We start from the raw sequence: 24,441 nt of genomic DNA, 5'->3' as shown, positions 1-24,441 counted from the left end.
CTCCACGGTAACTAGGCTTTGTCCTTGGGGAGAAAACAAATGAGAGTTGTGCACATATCATCAAAACCTCAGCGGGGCAGGTGCTGGATACGTAAAAATGAAACTAGATACAAGAAGTACCCGCACACTGAGTCAGAGCTCCATTTTCTTTATTTGTGATGTTCAACAGAGGCAAATACTCACAGGAAGGAAATGAGCATAAATGATATAGTCAGATGACATCACAATGTTGCCAAGACACCAAAAGAAGAATAAAAAACATTAATATGAGAGGTCAAACAAATAAAATAGGAGGTCTTGATGCTGATTGCATTCAAATTTTCAGTCAATAAGCCACAAAAAAAATTCAAAATTCAAAACAGAAATATCAAACACTCACCGGCCACTTTATTAGGAACACCTGTTTAATCTAATGCATCCAACACAACAGCTCTGCCATAAATTCTACGTTTACGAAGCTTATACATTCTCAGTTTTTGTTGACATAGTCAGACCTCAATAATAAACATAAAGTTGAATTATCACCTTTCTGACAACATCAACAAAAACTGAAGACGTATAAGATTCATTAAAGTAGAATTTATAGAAGAGCTGTTACATTAGATTGCTCAGGTGTTCCTAATTAAGTGGCCAGTGAGTGTAAATAGTAGTAAAATGGTGTGTTAATGAGACACTAGGGAGCAACAAGAGTCATTAAAAACATATATAGTGTGTTCATTATAGAATTAATAGAAATAGAATAAGAGGATTTGTGACGTGTCATGCATGTACATAGAAAGAAAAAATAAGACAGAAGAAAAATGTTCATATATATTATTAAATATACACCTGAACGACGACTATATGTGTTAAAGGCACTGGAAACTGTAGCTGGTCGTAATGTTGCAGATAAAGAAAAGAGCCCTGATTCAGTATGCGGGTACTTCCTGTTCATCCTTCGGGGAGCATGAATGCGTTTACATTTTCACGGTGATCCATGTGTAATTTTCTCAGGGTTTATTTAAAATAAATTTTAATTTGAATGTATTTTTTAATTCATATTTTACATTTTGCACAAGAAGTTTCCATCAGGCAGACAACTTACTAACATTTAGTTTAATTTGACAAAACACGACTTCTGCTGTGTAGTTCAGCCAGCGGTGAAAAGTAAATACTTACATTTACTCAAGTACTGTGCTTAAGTAAACTTTAATGTATTGACTTTACTTATATATGTCCACTTTATGCAGCTTTAAACTTTTTACTCTCAACTACATTTATGTGACAGATGTATTTCCTGTTACTGGCAGATTTGTCACACACATATCAGCAGTTAAAATATGATGCATCATTACTTATAAAAAGAACAAACAGCATATAAACTTGTTAAAGCCTCAAACAGGCACAACAGTAAATTAAATGTTAAATAATAACAGTATTTACCTAAACTACAAATTATGCCATTAAGATTTTAATGTATTTAGATTTTTATACTTATTCATCCCCCAATTACTGGCAGCCATATTCATTTTGGTAAGAAAATAAAGTCAATTAGCAGACTTGTTGTCTTTTAAATTCTTGTCAAAATTAGTTTTGTTGCTTATTATTACTTATATTAAAAGTCTGAACATCACCTCACATTTATATAGCTTTAACAACAAAATAATAGACTTAAAGGTTCACAGCTCATACAGAAATAACTGTGACTAGTGAACATTTTGTTGATACCTTAGACTTTAACTTGTAACAGTATTTCTACATTGTGTTATTCCTACTTTTACGTCGGAGAATAATCTGAATACTTCTTCAACATCACCGACAGCAGCAAAATAAATGAGAAACCCTGATATTCACCCGGTAAATCAAGACACAAGTGACGGGTTGTTTCAAGTATGTTTGATTTATTTCCAAAAAATTAGTGTCACCATAAAACATGGTACAAAGATACAGTAACAAAAGAAGCCTCTGACGTCCTTGAAAAGATTAATTTGTTTTCTTGTTTTCTTTTTTTTGTAATGAAACCATAAAGGATGCACAAACAGAGAACAGATGACGAGAATCTCAGAAAACCACAACGTCCTACATGATATATTCATTTACTTCTTTAAAAGCCCTTAAAAGACTTAGAGCCTGCTTGGATAACAAAAACGTTTCCATCTCATTTTCATTACAATGGTTCATCACAAACGGGGAACAGGCCACTCAGGTATTTGCACCAGAAACAACACATTAAAAAAAAAAAAAAAGACTTTGTTGGTCACATTAGAATTAAGGTTAGAAAAGTATACTTATGTTCAGCACATACAGTATATAAAATGAAATGTCACACAAGTATTTACAGAACAACATGAAGACACCACACTTAAAACAGTTACACTTTTAATAAAAAATAATAATTTACATTACATGAGACAAACGTGTTATGCAGAAGTCAAACAACATTCAACAAAATAGAGAAAACATCACATATTTAAATAGAAAAATGTCAGGTAATTCTTTTGAACTCACTGTGCAAACTTTTTTTTTTCATTTAATGTCTTGAGGAAATGTCGTATGTACATTGTAAGGTAATGCCTTTAGCCTCGCTGTCTGCATCTGTTAGAAAATCTATATTTGATAAGGAGTGCATACTTTAGAGCGAAGTGCAAACAAAGAGCGTTTTCATGTTGTGCATTAAAATCTCTGAGTTTTTGGCGGTTCATATGTTTCTTTTAAGCAGCAGTAACCTCTCCTCGTAGTAAAATAGAAATTCTTTATAGGCTATCCTCTATATTTTAAATTCAAAAATTGAACCCACAGTTTGAATGGCCAGTGATATTGCTTTGATCTATTTACAGCTTAAGTAGGATAACTTTTCCTTGGTAGTGCAGTGACCTAAAACATCAGCTTATCTTCGCTTTATCCCTGTCGGAGGCACAGAGGAGGGTGCTGACAGCAGAGACGGACGTGTTCGACCGACTCCAAACTGAAGCTGACCTGCAGACTGACGACAGCCTGACAGTAACAGGCAGAGAAGTGGATCCAATGATGGATGGACAGTGTTCGTCCTCCACTACCAGGCACTTTGTTAACTGTGGTCCACGAAATTAAAAGACATCTATGAGCTGAGTTGAGTGATCGCCACGTCTCTGCTCTCAACCACCTGACGCCACCTCTTGTGTTCGTGATACGATGCGACGATCTCGGTGCTCAGGCATCCGAGATGCAGTTCTGGATCTTGTCCATCCACAGCTGGGCGCTGGGTGCATCCGAAGCGCAGAAGTTGTAGACTCGCTTGCTGGTCTTCAGCTAGAAAAAGATATTTAAAAAAACAGGTCAAATGTGAAAAAGAGGGATAAAAAAAAAAAAAGTTTTGAACTGGTAATAAAATAAACAACAGCCCACTTTCAGGGATGCAAACTCAACAGAGATGAAAAAGGACACAAAGATGTGAACCCAGTAGGGATTTAATGTAATCTTACTGCTACAAAAGTAATGTAAGAGGGACATCAGCGCCCTTAAAAAAAACCAAAAAAAGTGTATCCACTATACTATAAAGTTCAAACAAAACAAAACACAACATGCACAACAACTGATAAATCAAATGGAAAACAGCTTAAGTTATATTTTGGTAGAGAGACACCAAAACAATAACAACTGTACACTAAGAGCTAAGTCACTGACCTTAAATTCATAAGAAACTACTCTGATTTCCGAAGAACTGAAATTACGGTTTTTCTCGATCTTGAAATTATGCTCCATTTCCCAAAACTCTAAACACAAATGTTTAACTGATCATCTTCAAAGACTTCAAAGAATTATCACCTTTCTGACAATGTCAACAAAAACTGAAGACGTATAAGATTCATTAAAGTAGAATTTATAGAAGAGCTGTTACATTAGATTGCTCAGGTGTTCCTAATTAAGTGGCCAGTGCGTGTAAATAGTAGTAAAATGGTGGGTGCCATATGTTAATGAGACACTGGGGAGCAACAAGAGTCATTAAAAACATACATAGTGTGTTCAATATAGAATTAATAGAAATAGAATAAGAGGATTTGTGACGTGTCATGCATGTACATAGAAAGAAAAAATAAGACAGAAGAAAAATGTTCATATATATTATTAAATATACACCTGAACGACGATGCAAACTCAACAGAGATGAAAAAGGACACAAAGATGTGAACCCAGTAGGGAATTAATGTAATCTTACTGCTACAAAAGTAATGTAAGAGGGACATCAGCGCCCTTAAAAAAAACCAAAAAAAGTGTATCCACTATACTATAAAGTTCAAACAAAACAAAACACAACATGCACAACAACTGATAAATCAAATGGAAAACAGCTTAAGTTATATTTTGGTAGAGAGACACCAAAACAATAACAACTGTACACTAAGAGCTAAGTCACTGACCTTAAATTCATAAGAAACTACTCTGATTTCCGAAGAACTGAAATTACGGTTTTTCTCGATCTTGAAATTATGCTCCATTTCCCAAAACTCTAAACACAAATGTTTAACTGATCATCTTCAAAGACTTCTATGTCTAAACCAAACTCTCCACTGGAAATCCGTTAAATTTTACATCTAAACCAAATTTTGCCTTCAGACGGCACATAAAAGCCAACAAATACACAAACACTATAAAACAGCTGTTATACACTGATGAGATTCAATTCAAAACATGATGAACACAATATAAAGACACAACACATGTATAATAAACATTTTGAATCCGTCAACATACTGTAGGAAAATAAACTGAAATTGAGTGAAGAAATAAATGTACTGTAAAAATATGCAACTGATAAAGGACAAATTTCCATGTATTTATGAATATAAACCAATGAGAAAAACAACAGTTTGTACATAAAGACAGAAATCACATTTATTGTGCGTCAGGTCTTTGTGATGTGAGTCTTTGATGCATTGTTTTAAAACAAGTGAACTGACCTTGTTATCAATCCTGAGGTTCTGATTGGTCTGTGAACAGTTTTGACTCTTAGTGTTTCCTCCTGGGGGTTTGTGTGTTAATTGGGTTCCAGCTGTGATGACTTGAGTTAATGATATTGAATGCCAGCGTTTTATAAACGAGCACATGAGTGAAAACAGGGGAACGGTGTTTATAGTTTTGGGAAATGGGTGTTTTGGTAGATGGCGTCATGGTTTGGGGCATTTAGTTAATAGGCTCAGTTATAGTGTGTAAGTGATCAAGAAAAATTGTAAAAACCAGAATAAACTTATCAAACAGTAAACAAAAAGATGAAACTGGCCAAATACCCGACCACTCCTGAGACCAAACAAAGAAAAACTAATAAAATACAGACTTGGGGACCAGAGAGTCTTGAGATAGAAGAGGGAAGACTCAGAAACCTGGCTCCCAGAGACCAGAGACTGTGTCATTATTGTGAAATTCACTTCCTTCTCTCGAGTCCAAAATATGACAAGATAAGAGAAACATATTACCCTAAATTTGCAGAAATATTCCAATATTTTAACACCCTTTCACAAACACAAAAAGTACCAATAATTCTGAGAAAGAATGAGAAGCAGCAAAATATGTAACAGCTTCAGAGAGGGAACAGACTAAAAGACTCAAATCTTGTACTTTTCACAGGAGGAAAGTAACACAGCGATTTTCTCTGAGCCAAAACAAGTCTGTCAACATGTCTGATATGTCGAATTGCGTCAGCACGTACAGCACGAAACTCCTAACAGAACTGCGAAAAATGGCGTGGATATGTCATACTTTCACTGAGTTTTACCCGAAAAGCCGTTCTGATCACAGTAAGTAAATTCACTCAAGTGGTTAAATCGTTTTGAATGATAATGTGAATTAGGTGCGTTTCCATCAACCGGTTTGAAGCGAATAAACAACAATATTACCATGACGACAGAAAAACTGAGATGTCTTCAGGAATTTGATTCAACTGAGCAAGTTGTAATTATTCTCTCATGTCGGATTGCATCGGACATGCTTCATGCTATCTGGAGACGCCAGAGGACGCCAAGAGTGGAAACAGCTGATCAGTCATGTGAGTTAAAAGTTCACTTCGTCATTATTTATTCGACATATGTGTTTCCATTACTCATTTTGTGCACAAACTCTTTTTTTCAGCATTTCAAAAATCCACCTCAAGCGAGCGTAAAAACTTTTTTGCAAAAACCGAGGAAGTTTTTTCGAATTTTGGTGTTTCAATTAAGCTTTTCTAATTCGATACTTCAAAATGTGCATAAAAATAGGTTAATAGAAACACGACTTTTAATTCTGCTTTCTGTTGATATTCTTGTCTTTTTCTTTTCTCCTTCTGCAATTCATGCAGTCCCGTCACTTCCTGTCTGTCCGTATCCCACTGCTCGCCTGGCCTCCAAACTTTCTGTGTTGTCTGTCCTTGTATCATGTCCTCCGATCAGGTGCAATGAGTGCTCGCAGACAGGCAGGTCGGCCATCCAGTCATTTCATGTGGGCTGAATGAAATGACTGGACGGGTTTATTACAGGCCTGCCACAGCCACATATAACAGATTTTTTCTTTTTATTGTCAGAGCATTTGATTTATTGATTGCTGTCAGGATGTAAAGAGAATTTCAACAAATATAACATAAAATGCTTCTAAAATACATCACCTACTGCTTTAAACCTGTTCTACGGGATAATAGACTTCTTCGCTGTAAAAGCTTTCACACTCCCGCTGATGTCACCCGGTTCATAAAAACGCAGCTTCAGGGTTGTTTGCAAACCTGAAGCTGATCAAACAAGTTTTACTCGCTCTTCATTCACCACACTTCAACACACCAAGAAGTAACTGACGAGGAAACATCTTCTTTGTTGCTTTCTTCAAACTTACAGCTGACTGAATGCGTTTGACGCCCTCTACAAGAGTGGAACAGGTCAAATAGTTAAATGGAGAGCATGAATTATTAAATCGAGAGCCCAAGTTCGTTTTTTCTCTCTCCGTGGTCTCTCTCGGGCTACGTATGTTTTCAACACTGACAGAAAGGTTCAAATGAGGCTGTGTCACATTCTGGCTTTCACACACGTTGTCTCTGCTCCACTGTATTTACACATCAGGTGTATTTTTGCCGAAGCAGCTTCCATCTTTGCAAGTGTGAAATTTACGAAATTTATTGTAAATTGACATGAGTTAAATATTTACTGATGCCTCATGAATGCTTCATTACTTATCGACTTTGCCTTTCTGTACATACAGCAAAAGAAGTTTCTCTTTTTGTTTTTTCTCCTCCAAAGTCTGTGAAGGAGATGACAGATAAAGTTTTTTGTCTGATAACAGACACTATTCAGTAATATAAGACGTGTGCTGTGTACAGTTAAACAGGTACATCCTGAAAGGATCTGTCAACACATCAGTCATGAATGAGTTGCATCTGTTATGCTTGTAAAACTGAAAATGCAAACAAAACAACTGAACAGTATCGGTAATGTGTGACGTTCTGCTTCTGAAATGCTTTACAGACGGTGATGTAACAGAGCTGCGGTGCAACCAGAACGCAATACAGCAACATCCAGTGGACACGTGGTTTAAAATGTACTCACGTCAAAGAAAGCCTTTTCACTGATATGTTTGGGAGCTCCTATAGTGGGTGTTGCAATCATCACGGACTCCACCTCCGCCAGATCGATGTGGCCTCTGCAGTTGGTGTCCTCGCCGGTGTCGTAGTACCTCATCTGTGAAGACACGGACGTTAACCTTCAGCCTGAAGATCTAGTGCTGCTTAAATAAATGTGTTGCCGCTTGTTTACCTGGTGTTTTGTGATGTCCAACACAAACCAGCGAGGCTTCCAACCTTTCAGCAGCGCTCCACGTTTATACAGGATCCCCTCATAAGACCTGCAGATTGACACAAAGTCTGGATGTAACGTCTCTGTAACTTTGGGTTATTAATGACAGTGTCAAAAGTCATCTGGATCCATATTTATAAATCGGTGAAGCCAATTCCAGCATTTGTTGCACAGAAGGCAGAGACACAGAGCAAAACAAAGCCTGACTGACATGTTTCTCCATATGTACAAGAGCGACTCCGGCACTCTTTGTACATTGTGTTCTCGTTGTGTAAAGAGGCCCAACAGTGGGTAGTTGTACAACTCTGTAGTAGAAAACACCAGCAAGCTTCACGTGTTTTTTCAAGGATCTCTTCCAGAGATCTCTACTGTCATGTTTCAACTTTCTTAAAGCAATTTAAATGAAAAAAAACAGCCTCAACCTGTCAAGGAGATTCAACAAAGACAAGTTTTTTACTTTTTATGTCCACAAACACAATAATATAACAAAAAAAACATAGTTGCAAACATCTGATTAGGTATTTTTACAGAAAAGTAGAATAATTTTGAGGATTGTGTGGGTTGAATGCTTCAAAAATACTAATCTATTATAACTTTTATCCATCAAAGGATTATTTGGATTGTGAAAGATGAAGATCATGTGATCTTCATCTTTAAAAGAGCAAAGAAATTTACACAAAGTACATTTTAATCATTGTTTGTCTAATTCAGGGAAAAATATCCAGATATCAGAGCCAAGAGACTGTACTTTAACCTCTCTGTAATTGTAAAAATTACACACCCAGAGTTTAACAGAGTACAGACAATCCTCACAAACATGACACACAGCATACCACTGCGCTGAGTCATCATCCAAAACTGGACCGGATTGACCCCTCGGCAGCAGTTGTAAGTGAATCAAATGTGAACTTCTTTATTTGTTCCGGGACTCAGGAAGTTCACAACCCACCTGTTCTCCTCGCTCTTTGGGGTGAACTGGTTGTAAAGTGTTGCGGCGCGACGGTTGATCCCGTTGGCTGTGGCAGTGCTGCGGTCCTCTCCGAGCCCGCTGTCTGGCAGGTGCAGCATGGAGCGCCGCTGGAAGGCCTGCAGGCTGGACGTGGGAATGAGACCTGAGATGGACACCGACTGCTTGCGGAGCTGCAAAACACACAAGATAACAAGTATGACACACAAAAGAACTGTTTTATGTCATTTAATTGTTGAAATTTGAAGCACACTCACATTTCCTTCTTGCTTGAGGTCTTCCTGAATGCTGATTCGGACTCTCTCCAGAGTGGTCTGCCATCTCTCGGGGCTCTGGTTCAGCTCACTCTCCAGCTTCTCGATGTCCTGCAGCACCAAAAACAGACAAATTTGACTGATGATGCGAGAACTAAACAGGATAAAACTGAAGATCAAAGTTTCAGTAACAAGCTCTTACAGCGAGGAGTTTGGTGATGGCATCCGGCTGGGCGCGGCTCACGCTGCTGTAACACGGCCACACAATCCTCCTCTTGCTGTTGGAGATGGTTTCTGCCTCCTCTGAGCTCTCCAACCTCACAGCCATCATCCTCCAGTCGTAACACGGCCCGGTCGACAGAGTCTCGTCCGTGAAAAAGTCCCACTTATTCAGGCTGGGGATGCTGATGGAGGGCTTCAGGATCACCTACAAGACATAAAAGTATTATTATTATTTTGTAAAATACTGTTGCATAACTTTAAATACTAAAGAGTGTAGTTTAATGACAAAGATAATCAAAAAGCCTTCAATTTGTAATGGCCAAAAAATGTGAAATATCTGTGTGTTGTATTTCTAAGAAGATTAATCAAGAAATAGTTTGACAACAAGCCCCGCTCACTGATTTGAGAGGAAACATGAAAAGTCATCAACATAAAGGCCCTGATTACTCATAAAAAGGCTGAAATAAGTTACAGAGCTTTGTCAAAATATATATAGACGACGAGGACGAGATGAAGACTAGGGGGCTAGGGGTCCAAAAGGGTTTGACAGCAACAGGATGTTGTCATCTGCCACAGGGTCATATAGCTGGAGTGATACTTTTTAACTCCTTTTGACCTCTGAGGCCCAGGTAGTCGGGTTGCCTCAGAGTCTGAGGCAGCTCTATTTACTGGATCCAGCTCGGCTTAACAGGACTCCAACTGGATTTGTTGCCGAAGGAGATAATTAATCAAGCCTTCAACTTGTTGGAGGTCTGATACGGGAAAGCTCAGAAATGCCCATCGTTGTATGTCGAAGAAGTTCCTGAACAGTGGACCCTGTGATGCAGCTACACACAGCTAAATAAGTGGAGAGAGAAATTGCAGGACGAACTCTTGTGTAGTCTTAATCGAAGGTTGAAGTGTTTAGTGCTGCATGAGCTAATGTTAGCTCTTTTACTTTACATTAAATAAGTAAAGTAAAAGCTCACTAAAACAATAAAATAATTAAAAACTCAGAGCCAAAACAAACCCAGGAAGACGGATGCAGCCCAACAACCAGTATGTAACCAGTAACACAGTATCAAGGAAAAGAAAAATAATGGAAAACTTCATAGACAAACATTAGACTTGAGTTCATTACATTTTTTCCACTGATGCCAGAGTTATGCATCTTTAATGAGTATGCCTTTATTACAAATGACCAATCATTAACAGATGGAAACCTGCAGTATGAAGAAAGTTACACGTTGGCTTTACAGACAATCAAAAGGTGGAAGTTCCTCACACATCATTGCTGTGCTTCCTTTAAAAGAAACTAAACAAAAAACCTGGTGTTTACACAATGAAAATGAGGGACTTTCACTATGTCAAACATAGGTACAGGTACATTCATGACTTAGGTGAGGCGTCACACCTCTACACACACTCAATGTATTTGAAATTACCAGAACAAGAAAAGGGTAGAATAAAATGGTTGATTATTTAAAAAAAAACTGAAGAAAAACAGAGAGAAACACTCACTTCGCTCTCCGAGGGGCTGTACAGGTAGTTGAAGAAGATGGGACTCCTCCTGTGCATCCTGTTGATGCACTCCCAGATACAGATACCTCTCCGGGCCTGCTTCTCACCCTTATCATCAAACAGCAAGCCTGCCAAAAACACAAAGAACTGTGATCAAAAGCTTGTAATTCAACAGAAAGGTTCATGTGTTAAACTATACATGGGTTCATCATCTGGGGTGTCAGGTGGGTGCTAGTGGTGTCAAAGAATACGAATACATTAACTGGATATGCAGATAATGAAAATTATCCACAATGTTGCAGTAATATTTTCATCTTTCAACTTTATTTTCATCATCATATACACAACCTCCAGTTTTTACAGGACATCACGCATTATAGCCCGATACAATCTTCTATTTTTTCACTGAACCGCTGCTCTGTTTTCACTATTCATTTCTATCCCGTGACACAACCTCCATTTAGACTCAGTTTGGACTTAGTTTTAACTTTTCTTTTTAAAGGTGGGATCCAAAAAACAAAACATGTTGGCAGCTAAACATCTAGAAATATTTATGTGGAGAATAAATTTCAGTAGAAAACTATTTAATGCAAAAAATGAAGCTGAGATGACAATTTCTAACATCTTCCAATATACACCGCACCCAGTTCAGATATCAATCTGTTCAACATAATCAAACTCGATATCATTTATCAATTGCATGGCCAAATGTAAGTAAGAAAATATCAGTAAGAAAACCATTTTTACATCCATTTTTCATTCTTTGAACACAATTTTATTATCTGTGATAATATGTTATGCAACAAAGATTTGAAATTTACAACGAAACCCAAAAATTCCTGGAACTGTTAAAAAAAGTCTCATTATAAATCCTTCAGTAGTACCTTTCTAATCCCCTTCAAAGTTTTATTTGTGTTTTTCCCCTTCAAAGCACTCCCCTTGAGATGCAATATATTTGTCATTTCCTGTAGTCATCTTTTGTCACTGTCCAGAGATTTCTCCCACAAATCTTATTCCCTTTCAGTCCCAATTTTAGTTTCACCAAGCTGCATGCATGCGCTATCTAGCGGCAAACCCGACAAATGCAACCTACTCCAGCGCTATTGATGACTGTTTTGGGTCCACTCTCATGTTTTTGAGAGATTCAGTGTAGTTGCACATTTCAGATGTATTTATAGTCCTGTGTTATTGTGCTCCAGGAAGTAACAGTACTGGTGTCAATTACTGTGTGGGTGATGTGATCATAATTTCTGGGTCACAAAAAAGGTTAATTTTGAGAACTATTAGTTTTATTAACCCTATTTTCTGAGGGGACATTTCATTTTGGATGGATTGGGAGAGCTCATTTAAAGAATGTGTCACAAAATATTCAAACCTTGTGCACTAATTTATAAAGGCAAACTTTAAACTGTGTGGTTGGTTATACGAAAGATGCATATAGCCACTGGTAAGGCAGTCTTTCCCTGAAATAAAAAAAGAAAAGATAATATTAAAAAACAATCCCCTCTGGATTAGATTGTACAGGACACTGACCATGCTCCAAGCGCTCATAGTCGGAGTCCAACAGGAAGTTCTTGAAGCGGTTAGAGATGTGATGATAGGCCAGGAACTTCAGATAATACTGATTAAACTCAAACTCCAGAGGATGTTGCTCCAAAATCTGCAAAGAAATGAAAAGATGAATAAAGATAGTCAGATAGAGAGAATGGAGGAAGAGAGACAGAGAGAGAAGGTCAGAATGTGTGTGACAGCTGGATCATGTCCTCGTGTTGTGGCTTCACATCCCTCCAGAGCATAGATGACCAATTAAGAACAGGAAAGAACTTCTCCTGTCCTTGAGGGGGCAAAGGTTAGTGATATCATCGCCGCCAGACACAATCCAGACTGAGCCTGCAGGACTGTAGCTCCATTGTTCCCATCCAGCGGTGTGAGGTGGCCAACGAGAGAGAAGTGTTGAATATTTGAGGCCACCTGGGTCTATTGGCAAAAACAACAGCTGTTTTGGAGATGAGGCACTTCTATTTTCAGCTCTTGTCCGAACCCCCCCGCCCCCCCAACCCTCCCTCCCCCAACCCCACCCCCCCCCCCTCTATAGCTCTCCAGACCCCAGGACCCCCGCCAAACTGTCGTGGCTGCCAAGACTACAGTTTCAAAAGACAAATGCAGAAACTATGTGTTGATGTAAGTGTATGGGAGTGGGTCTGTAAGACCCCAGAGACACAAAAAAAACCAGCAACATTCTCTAAAGTTAGCATTTCACAGCGGACACAGTTCTCTGGACCTCAGCTGTGCGAGCTTCATTCTTAACCCTCCACCCCCTGCCCCCCCCCTGAAATCCTGAAACCCTGAGGCACACCCAAACCCTTCCTAGAGACTCTCAATCCCCCAAAGTGCAATTTTCCACATGCTGCTCTGAACACACACTGAAATGTGAAGGGATGCTGAAACACGCGAGCGCACACAGCTCAGCGCTGATCACTGGGTTCACAGACCATCTGGGCAACAGCCTCCCTGCACACTCCCTGGTGCAATACGCTGTCGAAATTACATCTCCAGTGTTCGGAATGCAAAGTGCAAAACTAAACCAAATGTATAGATAATGACAGCTGAGCTTCTCGCCTTCTTCATTCTCTCGCCTATATTGTTTTGAGTAATGTGATGAGCTCATATAGGAAATATGAATAAGTCGTGGAGGGAAAGCGGACGTCATGTGAAGTCACGTTGCAGAGGGCAGAGATGCTTGACTGTATAGAACACCTGTGGTACAGTATTAGGGAAGGTGGGGTTAAAGCTTCACCTGGTGCACGCAGTCCAGGAACTGCAGGAAGATGGGAGTGAAGCCGCCGCCCTGGCTGCTGGGACTCAGGTTGCTCCGCTGGCTGAACTTGTGGCCGAAGGAGAGCCACTCCTTCTCCAGCAGCACCTGAAAGCCCTCCAGAGTCCGGTAGAAAGGATCACTCAGCAGCTGCACCAAAGACACCACCTGCAGAGAGAAAGACAAAAGTGAGAAGATTGAGATTTCTCACATTTCCAGTCTGTCAATCCTCAAGACAGAGAGATGTGGGAGGAAAATACAGGTCAAACTGTTTTAAAAACAGATTATTTACAATAATCCATGAACAAGAAAAAAATAGTTCTGATCTGTGGGTGTTTGGTCCTGTTACAGCCTAAAGCACACTGCTTAAGTTTTGTTTGCATTAGTTTTTTGGGGGCATTTTAAGCCTTTATTAAAGACAAACAGTGCATACACAACAGGTAATGTGGGAGAGAGAGATGGACTTGAACCAGGGAAGTTGTGGTTTATTGTTGGCATCTTAACCTCACAGTTTAGGAGACATCTTCATTTTCTTATGAGGATGTAAGCAAAACATTTATATGAATCCTCTGAGTTAGTTACACATAAAGCAGTCATCAGTTTAAAACATCAGATGATATATTGTATTGGTCGATATTAAGTTTTGTAGCCTCGTAACATCCACCATTTTTTTGGCATTTTCACCTATTTGGCATGCCCAAATGGAAAAGCTTATAACAGAAGAACTGTGAGGCCAAAATGCATGTATTAGGCTTCATTTGAAGGGTAACATCTTCTAGTTTTTTTGGAAATGTGCTTGTTTAGCAAAACACATCCAAAATCACATCAGTTCAAATATGCCTCAAGAAAGTGTTTTTGGTCCTCGTTGATAATGAGTCATATTTGAATAACAATAACTAGGACACACTTTATGCCAGAACTATGCAAATCACCACGTAACTTCTAAATCTCGTCAAGCACACCTGTATGAAATTCCAGACCTCTAGGCATAATCTTATGGGAGCGAGGGAGTTTTTAGTTTATGGTGTCACTGGCGTCACCATAAACCTCTCCAAAACGTCTCCAAGTGGCCTCATTACTGCGTGATGCTAAGCCGCTTACAACTGGCTTAGGCAGGTCGCCGGCAATCCAGTGGATGTTAAGAGGTTAAAATAACATTTAACAAACAAACAAACTGTTACATCTGGTTATTTAAGACTTGTGACCTAGATATGCACTGTGCTGGATATTTTACAGTGAAAACAAGGCACTGTGTCTGAATTACCTAACATATTTTTGGCATTTCTGTACTGACACTTAATGTAATTTATCAGCTAACATATAAAGCCAAACCAATATAGTGTAGTTTTGGTGGGAAAGTATTTGATCAACAACTGACTGTCACTAATTTGATTTTATAGTTCTCATTATGTTAAATATACAAGGGTTAAAAATCATGATCAGTTTACCACTAACAGATCAGGCAGCTGTTTCACCACCACTCTGCGGCATTTTTCCCCACTTCTCACGCATGATTACAATACAGCGTATAACATGTTTTTTAAGTGGATGGCATGCCGTTGCGTTGCTCCCCCTCTATAGCTGAATCCAACACAACACTATGTTTAACCGATCATCTGCTCTTAATAACATTTATATAACATTGTAGTTCAGGCACACTTGAGCTCACTCTACAAAACACCAGTTGAGACCCACTTGTCTACACATGCAATATGTTTGGCCTGCCTCCCTGCCCGTGTCTCCTCCAACACAACTAATGAGCCCTGACGCGTGTGGAATGAGCGGGAAAAACAGTTCATGGCGTCCCCATGGGGTTTACAAGTACATCCAGCCCTGAGTGGTAGAGAAAGCCCCCTGCGCCCCGGCACAGAAATAAGCCCCTGGGATTACAGAGAGACTGAGGAGAGGTCTGAAAGGAGAAGTGAGGCACGAAAAAGGAGAGTGGATAGGAGATTGAGACAGACGGTTAGACTGAGGATGAGAAGGAGAAACAGAAAACAAGACAGTTCTGCATCCTGTCTGCTGGGTGTCTATGGTCCGTGGACAGAGGCAGGAGAGCCAGAGCATATGGAGCCCATTTGCCTGTGCGGGCCTGATCAGGACCTGGCGTGATGGAGCTGGTGGCCCATGGAGAGAGATGCTCCGGGCCTAACACGTGCCTGGCATAAGGGATCCACAAATTGTGCTTTTAAACAGCAGCCCAGGGCTTCATAAACCCCCGTAAACACATAGAAAGACACACACTTGCAGCACAAACATGTGCACTTTAACAGGTCAACATGGAAAATATGAGCAAAGACAGCAAAAATGCGACAAAATGCTTGAGCGAAACGATACTGACAACTGATCAGGATAAAACCAGTTTTTTTTGTTTACATGCCTTCAAATCAGAACCATAAACTCTAATGACTGAAATCAGCACAAATCAGTCACATGAGGCTTAAAAAACCTTTTCATCTTTCTTTGCCATCTTTGCATAATTGGGTCAACAGTGACATAGCTGATTAGAAGATGAGCAGGAAAAGCAGGTGTGGCAGATTTATGACTCACACTAATTCATAAGTGAAGTCTGGTGGAAAATCCATGATCACAAAAATGATGACTCTAAAAAATTACTAATTTCCACTTTGGATTGCTATTTCAATATTTGGATGGTGGACCTGTGTGGCAGCTCTCCTGATCCATTTGTGATAAGACAACCAGTAATGCCAAACACTTTGACTATTGTCTGAACAGCTGCTGTCTATAAATGAAGGAATATTTATGTGATTAACCATCTTGTGTGGCTACACCCGGATCTTTGTTACATCTTTTTATTTTCTACTTATTTTTTTTATTTGTTTCCCTCCATCTTTTTGTTGTTTCTTTTGTTTCTTTTTTTTGCATTAAAAACAATAAAAAAAAAACCAGTGCATTAAAAACAGATACTCACTGGTAAACGAGTGCTTTGTGAAACATTTTCTGACAGTGAATTTCTGAACTTGAATATATCCAAGAGGACATGACAGTATGACATGATTAATCAAGAGCGTAAGATGATATTTATGTGTTTTTCTACTAATCTATAAATGTGTCTCTTTTGATCCTTGTGTTCCCTGTGGTGTTTTTATCAGCTGATAAAGAGGAGAAGGTGACATCTTACAAGAGCCCCCATGTGGACTTGTATGGGGGAATGTTGTGGTTATGATCACTCAACACCCGAAACTCTTTTTATTCTTTATTTTACAAGTTTTCTGGAGGAGGAGAGGCATGTAACAAGGAGTTGCAGCATGACATGAACGCTAGCTTCCAACTGCATTTACCACCTTTCACTTCTCTCCTTGTTTTCCATCTGCCAACTTTCCTACCTCTAATATATTTCCTGATATTTCTGCTGTTTTTCCAAATGTTTGGTATTTCCACTCAGGTTTTTAATATGCAAACTGAAAATACATAAAAACAAGTTGAAGGGAAATGTCTCTCTGTTCTACACACATTGTGCTCAACCTCTTCTTCCTGAGTCCTCTCCACATCTGTCTGTGTTATTGTGTGATTATTCATAAATGTATTTGTCTTACTTGTGTAGTCATGTCCCAGCCATCCTCCAGGCTCAGGAGAACAGATGAGCCGCTGTCCAGAAGCTCTACCAGAATCAGTGCCAGCTGCAGGATCTTGTGAAGCTGTGGGCGATCAACATATGTGCAAGTGAACACATAGACATAGACATAGACACACACACCACACACACAATTAATCCTCTCTTTGCATGCATTACCATGTTTGGTCTAACGGTAAATTACTTGCTGAATCTGCTTGATGCTTATGTTGAGTTTCCCACAGATAATATTTTTCGACAGTCTACGATATGTTTAATGTAAGGACAAAGGCGGAAGGGGGTCAATCAGATTACCAGCATGATAAAGAGCTCTGCTGCAATCCAATCGTTGTGAATCCACTTCCCTTGGGAAAATGGCTTCAGAGTGGATTTATCCATTATGTGAAACTCGCACACAGAGCCGACTGCAGGGTCTTTTCTCACACAATTTTTAGAAGCTGACTCTGACTCACGGTGGTGCTGTGAATGTGTACTCTTGATAAAATACAAGAACAGTATTGATTCTGTGTTTTGTCACCTGCAGGATCCATTCGGAGTCCTCCAAGGCTTTGAGGAAGGAGTCCTCCGAGTCGGATGAGGTGGCGCTGGGAGCGCAGGCCCTCAGCAGCTTCTTAAAAGAGGCTTTCACCTGCCGTGTGTCTGCAAAGTCCACCGGCACCAGTTCACAGTTCAGAGAGGAGTCCACTCTGAGGCCCTGTCCAAAGAGACACAGAGCTGTGGGTGAGGCTGCATAAATCTAACATGTTCAAATAAAATTACACTCAGTGATCAGAAAAATACAGACATGTACAATAAAATTCAGTGCAGTCTGGACTTAGTTTTATTTGAGTGTTGACTCAGTTCTGTGGTAGGGTTGGAAGTTGGTTGTGTTATATCATTACATTGAAAGGTGTTTCTGATATTTGGCACTCATCATTTTTATGTGTGGAGATGGAAACATGTGAGAATCGCTATACAATACCATGAAGAATCAATATAATATGACAAACCTTAGTATCTGAGGCCGTTTTGCATTGTGGTGTTCTGTACCTCTGCCTGATTTGTTAATTTAGCATATTAGGGCACCTCTTCTTGTATTATCGCTTAATTACGAATCTGTCTTTGTTGATATGTACTGGGTGAAGTAGATAAATGACAAGATCCTTGAAAAATCTTCAGTGCGCCTCAGTATCCAACGTACAAGAGAAGTTCAAGTTCGAGTTTTTCCTCTGCACCCTTGTGTCCAGTGGGTCTATGAACTGTTATTCTGGATGATACCACCTCCATCTGGAGCAGGTGTTGATGACTATGTGCCAAGAACAATGACTGACTTACTGGCACATGGAAAAATGTTACGATATGTTGGCTTTTGGGAAACTGAGCGGACTTGATTCATTCCAAACGAGATACTCCCACTGCTTTCAGTACGCTGAATGCCTCATGTCCCTGACTCAGGCTTATCACTGCACTAATTGCATACTGAGAAACACCAACAATGACAAAAAAAAACCTTCTTAAGTTTGAACTTTAAAACAAATGGCTTCTTATATGGCTGTCTGACAAATCAACTGTGTGTTTTTATTACAATATGTTTAGTAACTACGTTTCTACATATTTCTTTATTTATACTGTAAATTGAACATGCGTTTATTCCGATCTGCAGGTTGTGTGAATGAATAAGAATTATATGAAATCAAAGGTCTTTTCATAAAGTGTTCATTTCTGTGTTAGCCAGAAGCCAGTGTACGGTGCTGTTATATCATGACTGATAATAGATTTTACATGATTGTAGTTGTGTTAAATATACAGAACTGTTTCTACATACTTACTACATGTTTATACTTACACTTAAGGAACGCAGAAATATTATTTTATATCCTTTGATATTATAGATATATTCTTAAACAATCAAATTATCCCTCAAAAGACACTGTGCTTGCGTATTTTGGATGTATCATTTTCTTTATAACCTTCAAGCTTACACATGATGTGATGAAGTTTTAAAACTAACCTTCAAATGCACATATGAAAGTGCAGATTTACATTGATAAACTATACCAATCTCATAGTAAAATTTCCTTTAGAGCTCCCAGTCAACAGCTTTCTTTTTTTCCTCACCCTCAGATGGGACTTTTCTCCAAAGACGTAGAGGGCAGCTTGCTGTTTGAGGAGCTGAGCCTGCAGACTGCTGCTACCTGCAGGGGGCGCCAGATCCTTCCCTGCTAGTCTGGCACCCACGTCTGCTACCGTCGGGTGCTGGCTCAGTCTGTTGCTTGAGCGCAGGCTGGCCCACATGCCTGCAAACACACAGATGCAAACAAAAGTTGCACACACACGCGGGAGCTGGCCTGTTCGAATGCCACTGAGGTACACATGCCGTCAAACAAACTAAGATTGAATGATGAACAACACAGGACATGCGGACTACGTTTACATGCACAGCAGTACAACAGGGATTATGTAAACACCTCCATTCTTTCAGTGCACCAACAAAGCGCTTGCCTCTGTGAATCAGGCATTGAGATATTAGAAGCAGAGGTTGTTGGAATTTCTTAGCGAGTCAACAAGTCTAGAAGCCATTTCTCTGAAAACCGGCATGCAATACCTTCCAAATAGCATTAATCACTATCAGGAAGGACATGATTTTTCACAGTAGTCACTTTCCAACCCTTTCTGAGTTGCATTTGTCTGGCTGTCAAACTGCTACCAAATGCAGCTTCTGCAACCAAGGCACTTACATAAGAGCCTTTAATCAAATGGATCCATTCACATCAGACATATCTTGATAACATAACCTACTTTCGTACTGAAATTTGATCAATTTTAAAAGCTGTTAGTAACACTTTTCAGTTACTATCAATAACGTAAATTACCACCTGCTGCTGCACCTGATTAATGCTTTATCTCTTTATTTATTTTTTAACAAGATTGCTGTTTCGATCTGACATGACAAACAGTCAAAACAAAAATAAGGAAAGTTAAATGAATTTTACACGTATTATCTGAATCCTGTTTCATTTGAGTCATGTTTACAGTTCATCCAAGCTGTCTTTTTTGTACTAAAGAAAGCCATCTGAGGCACCTCATTTTGTGTGATTCATAAGTGGTCTGCCATGACAAACAGCTTCCTTCCCTCCTCAGTCTGGACCCGGATCTTTACTGACCACAGTTAGCCCTGCTGAGCCAACACATTAACAATGGAAAGGGCCACATTAGAGCAGCCACTTTGGTTTGTGAAAAACCACAGGTCCCAGAAGAGCGTCCGCAAAGTCAGTGATGATTAGTACTAGGCCTCACAAGGTCTTTGTGAGGGGTTTTCAGCATGGTGCAGTGTGGTACGTGACCTGGTTAGTCCACTGTGTTGGTTAGAGAGAGGAAAGATGACGAGGCTCGGAGGATGTGTTAGAAGGAAAAGGAGCGCTGTAAGATGAGTGGCAGACAGTTTCACTATACCTTGACTGTGGATTCTCTCCTTACTGGCGGGTTTTTGGTGTGAGTGAGTGAATAGTTTATCTCTGTACTCAAGCACTGGGGTAGGTTGTTGTGTACAGGAGGTAGAGAAGAAGATGAGGGGAAAAAAATTATGTCAACATCATACAGACATTTCAGCCTGACACACACCCAACCCTGCTAACCTTTTCAGACCACAGAAACAGCCATGCATGTTTAAATGAAGAGTTACAGCTGAGGGTCAAAGATTGGACCACGAAAAGTGACAGAATGAAAAACTTTTTTTCATTTTAAATGATCAAGATGATGAATGTCATAGCATGCATGAATATGATTGTCCATTGTTATGATTGATGGTGCAAAGACAAGGCCAGGTTTGTCAGTTGTTGATGTAATGGTTTTTTAAATTTAAGCCTCTCTACTTGCATAGGTGGATTATGTATTCAACTGCATTTATTAAAGATACCGCAAATCGGAAGGGTCAGTTTTGGATGGAAAATGTGTTGCCCCTGAGAAGCAGCGATAAAAACACACCGATCAGCCACAACATTAAAACTTCTGACAAGTGAAGTGAATAACATTGATTATCTTGTTACAATGGCACCTGTCAAGGGGTGAGATATACTGTATTAGGCAGCAAGTGAACAGTCAGTTCTTGTAGTTGATGTGTTGGAAGCAGGAAAAATGGGCAAATTTCATGACTGAATGCTGGGTCAAAGCATCTCCAAAATGGCAGGTCTTGTGGGGTCTTCCCGGTATGCAGTGGTCCAAGGAAGGACAACCGGTGAACCTACGACAGGGTGATGGGCGACCAAGGCTCATTGATGCCCATGGGGAGCAAAGACTAACTCATCTGGTCCCTCCCACAGAAGAGCTTCTGTAGCACGAATTGCTAAAAAAGTTAATCCTGGCTATGATAGACAGGTGTCAGAACACACAGCGCATCACAGCTTGCTGCGTATGGGGTCAGATCAGTCAGATTGCCAATGCTGACCACAATCCACCTCTGAAAGCTCCTACAATGCGCAGGTGAGCATCAGAAGAAGAAGGCAAGCTGGTGGAGGCAGTGTAATGCTCTGGGCAATGTTCTGCTGGGAAACCTTGGGTCCTGGCATTCAGGTGGATGGTACTTTGACTCATACCACCTACCGAAACATTGTTGCAGAACAAGAACACCCCTTCATGGCAACGGTATTCCCTGATGGCAGTGGCCTTTTTCAGCAGGATAATGCGCCCTGCCTCACTGCAAAAATTGTTCAGGAATGGTTTGAGGAATGTGAAAAAGAGTTCAAGGTGTTGCATCAGCCTCCAAATTCCCCAGATCTCAATCCAAACGAGCATCTGTGGGATGTGCTGGAAAAAAAGTCCAATCCATGGAGGCCCCAACTCGTAACTTATAGGACTTAAAGGATCTGCTGCTAATGTCTTGGTGCCAGATACCAGAGGACACTTTCAGAGGTCTTGTGGAGTCCACGCATCGATGGGTCAGAGCTGTTTTGGCAGCATAAGGGGGACCTACACAATATTAGGCAGGTGGTTTTAATGTTGTGACTGATTGGTGTATTGCAGATAAGATTTTAAGGAGACAAAAAGAAGGTGAAATTAAACATGAATTAAACTTTATTCTATAGAAATCTCAGTGACAGCCAACAAAGACCGACCACAACACCAAACGAGCTATTTGGAGACCAACATTGATTTATAGTACCAGTCAAAAGTTTGGACACAACTTCCCTTTCCGTTGAATGAAAAACTGTGTCCAAACTTTTGACTGGTACTGTAAGTACTATTTAAAAAACTGTATCATTTTCTATACATTATTATATTATAACATCTAACAAACAGGGGGTCGTGGAGTTGCAGTTTTTGTTGTGTCTTGAATTTGAACCCTTTTGAAAAGACACTGTATAACTGCATTTAACTCAGTAATCTAGTGTGATCCACCTGCTGCTTTATTTGGTTGCAGTTTCGTTTACTTTATAGGTGTACAGAGCCGCAACAATTAGTTGACTAATCGATTAGCTGGTCAACAGAAAATTAATTGCCAACTATTCTGATAATTGATTAATTTTGAGTCATTTTTGAAGAACAAAAATGCTCAAATTCTCTTGTTCCAGCTTCTCAAATGTGAATGTTTTATGGTTTCTTTAGACCTCTATGATAGTAAACTGAATATCTTTGGGTTGTGGACTGTTGGTCGGGACAAAACAAGACATTTGATGGTCTTGGGCTTTGGGAAACTGTCCTCGTCATTTTTTTTTTTACCATTTTCTGACATTTTACAGACCAAACGACTAATCGATTAATTGAGAAAATAATCAGCAGATTAACTGTAAAAGTAATCAACGGTTTCTCTTAGGTGGAATTGAACTGCTGTCACTGGATCAAAATAAATGCTTTTCCATCAAAAACTCAACTTAACTTAACTCAATATCACTTATTTTCTGACTTTTGTTATCACAAAAATGTAAATGATAATCCTGCACTTATTATTACTGGACAGTGATGTAGTTGTCAGTTTTAGAAATCCTTTCACCTTTGACCTTCATCTGAAGCAGTGACTAACATTTCAGACATGCAGGGCTGCTGCACACTTTTTTAAATTAAATTTAATGCTTTTCAAGACCTTTTTAAGACTTCAACTGAGAAATTTTAATACCCTTTCCACAGCGAAACGAATGCACATTAGGGCTGAACTTTATGTTTGAAATCAATTTGACAATAGTAATAGGGATATTTTTTTATGGATATTTTTGTATCTCCATGTGATAATCATCTGTAAAATCACAAAGTAATCAAATTAATGGCAAATGCAATGAACTGTGTTCCATTGTTACGCTTTACATTAGATAAAACTCTTTGTGTTTAATCAGTCATCATAAATTCATCACAAATTCATAAATTTTAATTACAATTTGCTTGGAATTGTTAATTTTGACAACATTCTGTAAAACAATAAGGCAATATGATCATATCATGATGGATTCCACTCAGTAAACAATAACATTGTATAATTGCCCTGCCTAAATGCAAACAGACAAAACCATCAAACGGTCCCAGTCTAAGACTGGAAGAGTTAGTCCAGCTGAGCCTGAGACTCAACAGACCAAGGCCAACAGAAACAGTCCTATTCAAATACTAAGCTACAACTGATTAATCAGCAACCATTTAAGCACTTTTTAATTCTCTTATTTCAGAGGTAAATACTGTGTGACCTTATGGTTCAAGACAATACAATGATAACAGTAATAATAATAGTTTTAAACATGCAGGATTCGGAAATCTGCAGTGAAGTACTATAGTGGGTAGTAAACTGACACTGAATAACGTACTACAGAGTAAGTCTTGTAACCATGACCATGTGGTACATTCTGCTATCAGCTTACTGGACAATACGAAATTACAACTCAAACTCACTTTGCCTAATTGGTTGCACTTCATCACTTTTCCTTGACTATGTTAAAATGCTGATATCATACTGTCATGTATCAAACTAAAACACTAAAACAGTGTTTCCTGTAAGATATAGTCTCTTCTGCTGAATTGTTGATCTTATAAATTAGCATAAAGCACACACTTAATTAAAATAAAAGCATGGTTCAATTTGCACAAACACACACAGAGACACAGAAACACACACACACACTCACACACACACACACTCACACAACTCTCTCTCTGATCCACTTGAGTCACTAGACATGTGTTCTGGTTGTTCTCGCACTCATAGAGTAGGCTTTAGTAAATTCTCCTGATTAACACACATACACGTTAGCTAGCTCAGAAGGTCAGGACATACAGTACATCTACCTTTCATCCACTTTCACGGCCCATTAGATTTGTAAATACCAGCTAAGCAGTCACCAAATTAAAAGTCTGCTCCTTTCCTTCACTCT

At 39.3% G+C, this 24,441-nt stretch overlaps 1 protein-coding gene and 1 long non-coding RNA gene across 7 annotated transcripts in view; one reads left to right on the top strand and one right to left on the bottom strand.

Annotated features, from left to right (window-relative positions):
• Window positions 1–1,858: 1,858 nt before the first annotated feature.
• sbf2 (SET binding factor 2) overlaps window positions 1,859–24,441 on the bottom strand; it is a 122,020-nt gene continuing 99,437 nt past the window's right edge. For 4 of the 5 annotated variants that reach the window (XM_042411300.1, XM_042411308.1, XM_042411284.1 and 1 more), the window contains 13 exons: window positions 20,549–20,623; window positions 19,214–19,392; window positions 17,634–17,810; window positions 17,079–17,180; window positions 13,504–13,689; window positions 12,240–12,366; window positions 10,707–10,834; window positions 9,187–9,411; window positions 8,988–9,095; window positions 8,713–8,903; window positions 7,725–7,812; window positions 7,518–7,649; window positions 1,859–3,267 (listed from right to left, as the gene is read on the bottom strand). In XM_042411300.1, the coding sequence (XP_042267234.1) occupies window positions 3,169–3,267; window positions 7,518–7,649; window positions 7,725–7,812; window positions 8,713–8,903; window positions 8,988–9,095; window positions 9,187–9,411; window positions 10,707–10,834; window positions 12,240–12,366; window positions 13,504–13,689; window positions 17,079–17,180; window positions 17,634–17,810; window positions 19,214–19,392; window positions 20,549–20,623 (1,817 nt within the window). In that variant the 3' untranslated portion in view covers window positions 1,859–3,168. The remainder of the gene's footprint in view (window positions 3,268–7,517; window positions 7,650–7,724; window positions 7,813–8,712; window positions 8,904–8,987; window positions 9,096–9,186; window positions 9,412–10,706; window positions 10,835–12,239; window positions 12,367–13,503; window positions 13,690–17,078; window positions 17,181–17,633; window positions 17,811–19,213; window positions 19,393–20,548; window positions 20,624–24,441) is intronic. The other variant, XM_042411291.1, reaches the window with a different exon arrangement.
• On the top strand, window positions 3,300–7,524 carry LOC121897100. Of its 2 annotated transcripts, none has more exons than XR_006096186.1 (3): window positions 3,300–5,165; window positions 5,581–5,998; window positions 7,437–7,524. It is a non-coding gene; the product is annotated as an uncharacterized LOC121897100 (long non-coding RNA). The 2 variants fall into 2 exon arrangements; XR_006096184.1 differs by having other exon boundaries at window positions 3,300–5,750; window positions 5,861–5,998.

The sequence above is a fragment of the Thunnus maccoyii genome, chromosome 1, assembly GCF_910596095.1.
Source record: "Thunnus maccoyii chromosome 1, fThuMac1.1, whole genome shotgun sequence".
Taxonomy (NCBI): Eukaryota; Metazoa; Chordata; class Actinopteri; order Scombriformes; family Scombridae; genus Thunnus; species Thunnus maccoyii.
The sequence above is the reverse complement of the archived record's forward strand: the minus strand, read 5'-3'. Positions and strand labels throughout refer to the sequence as shown.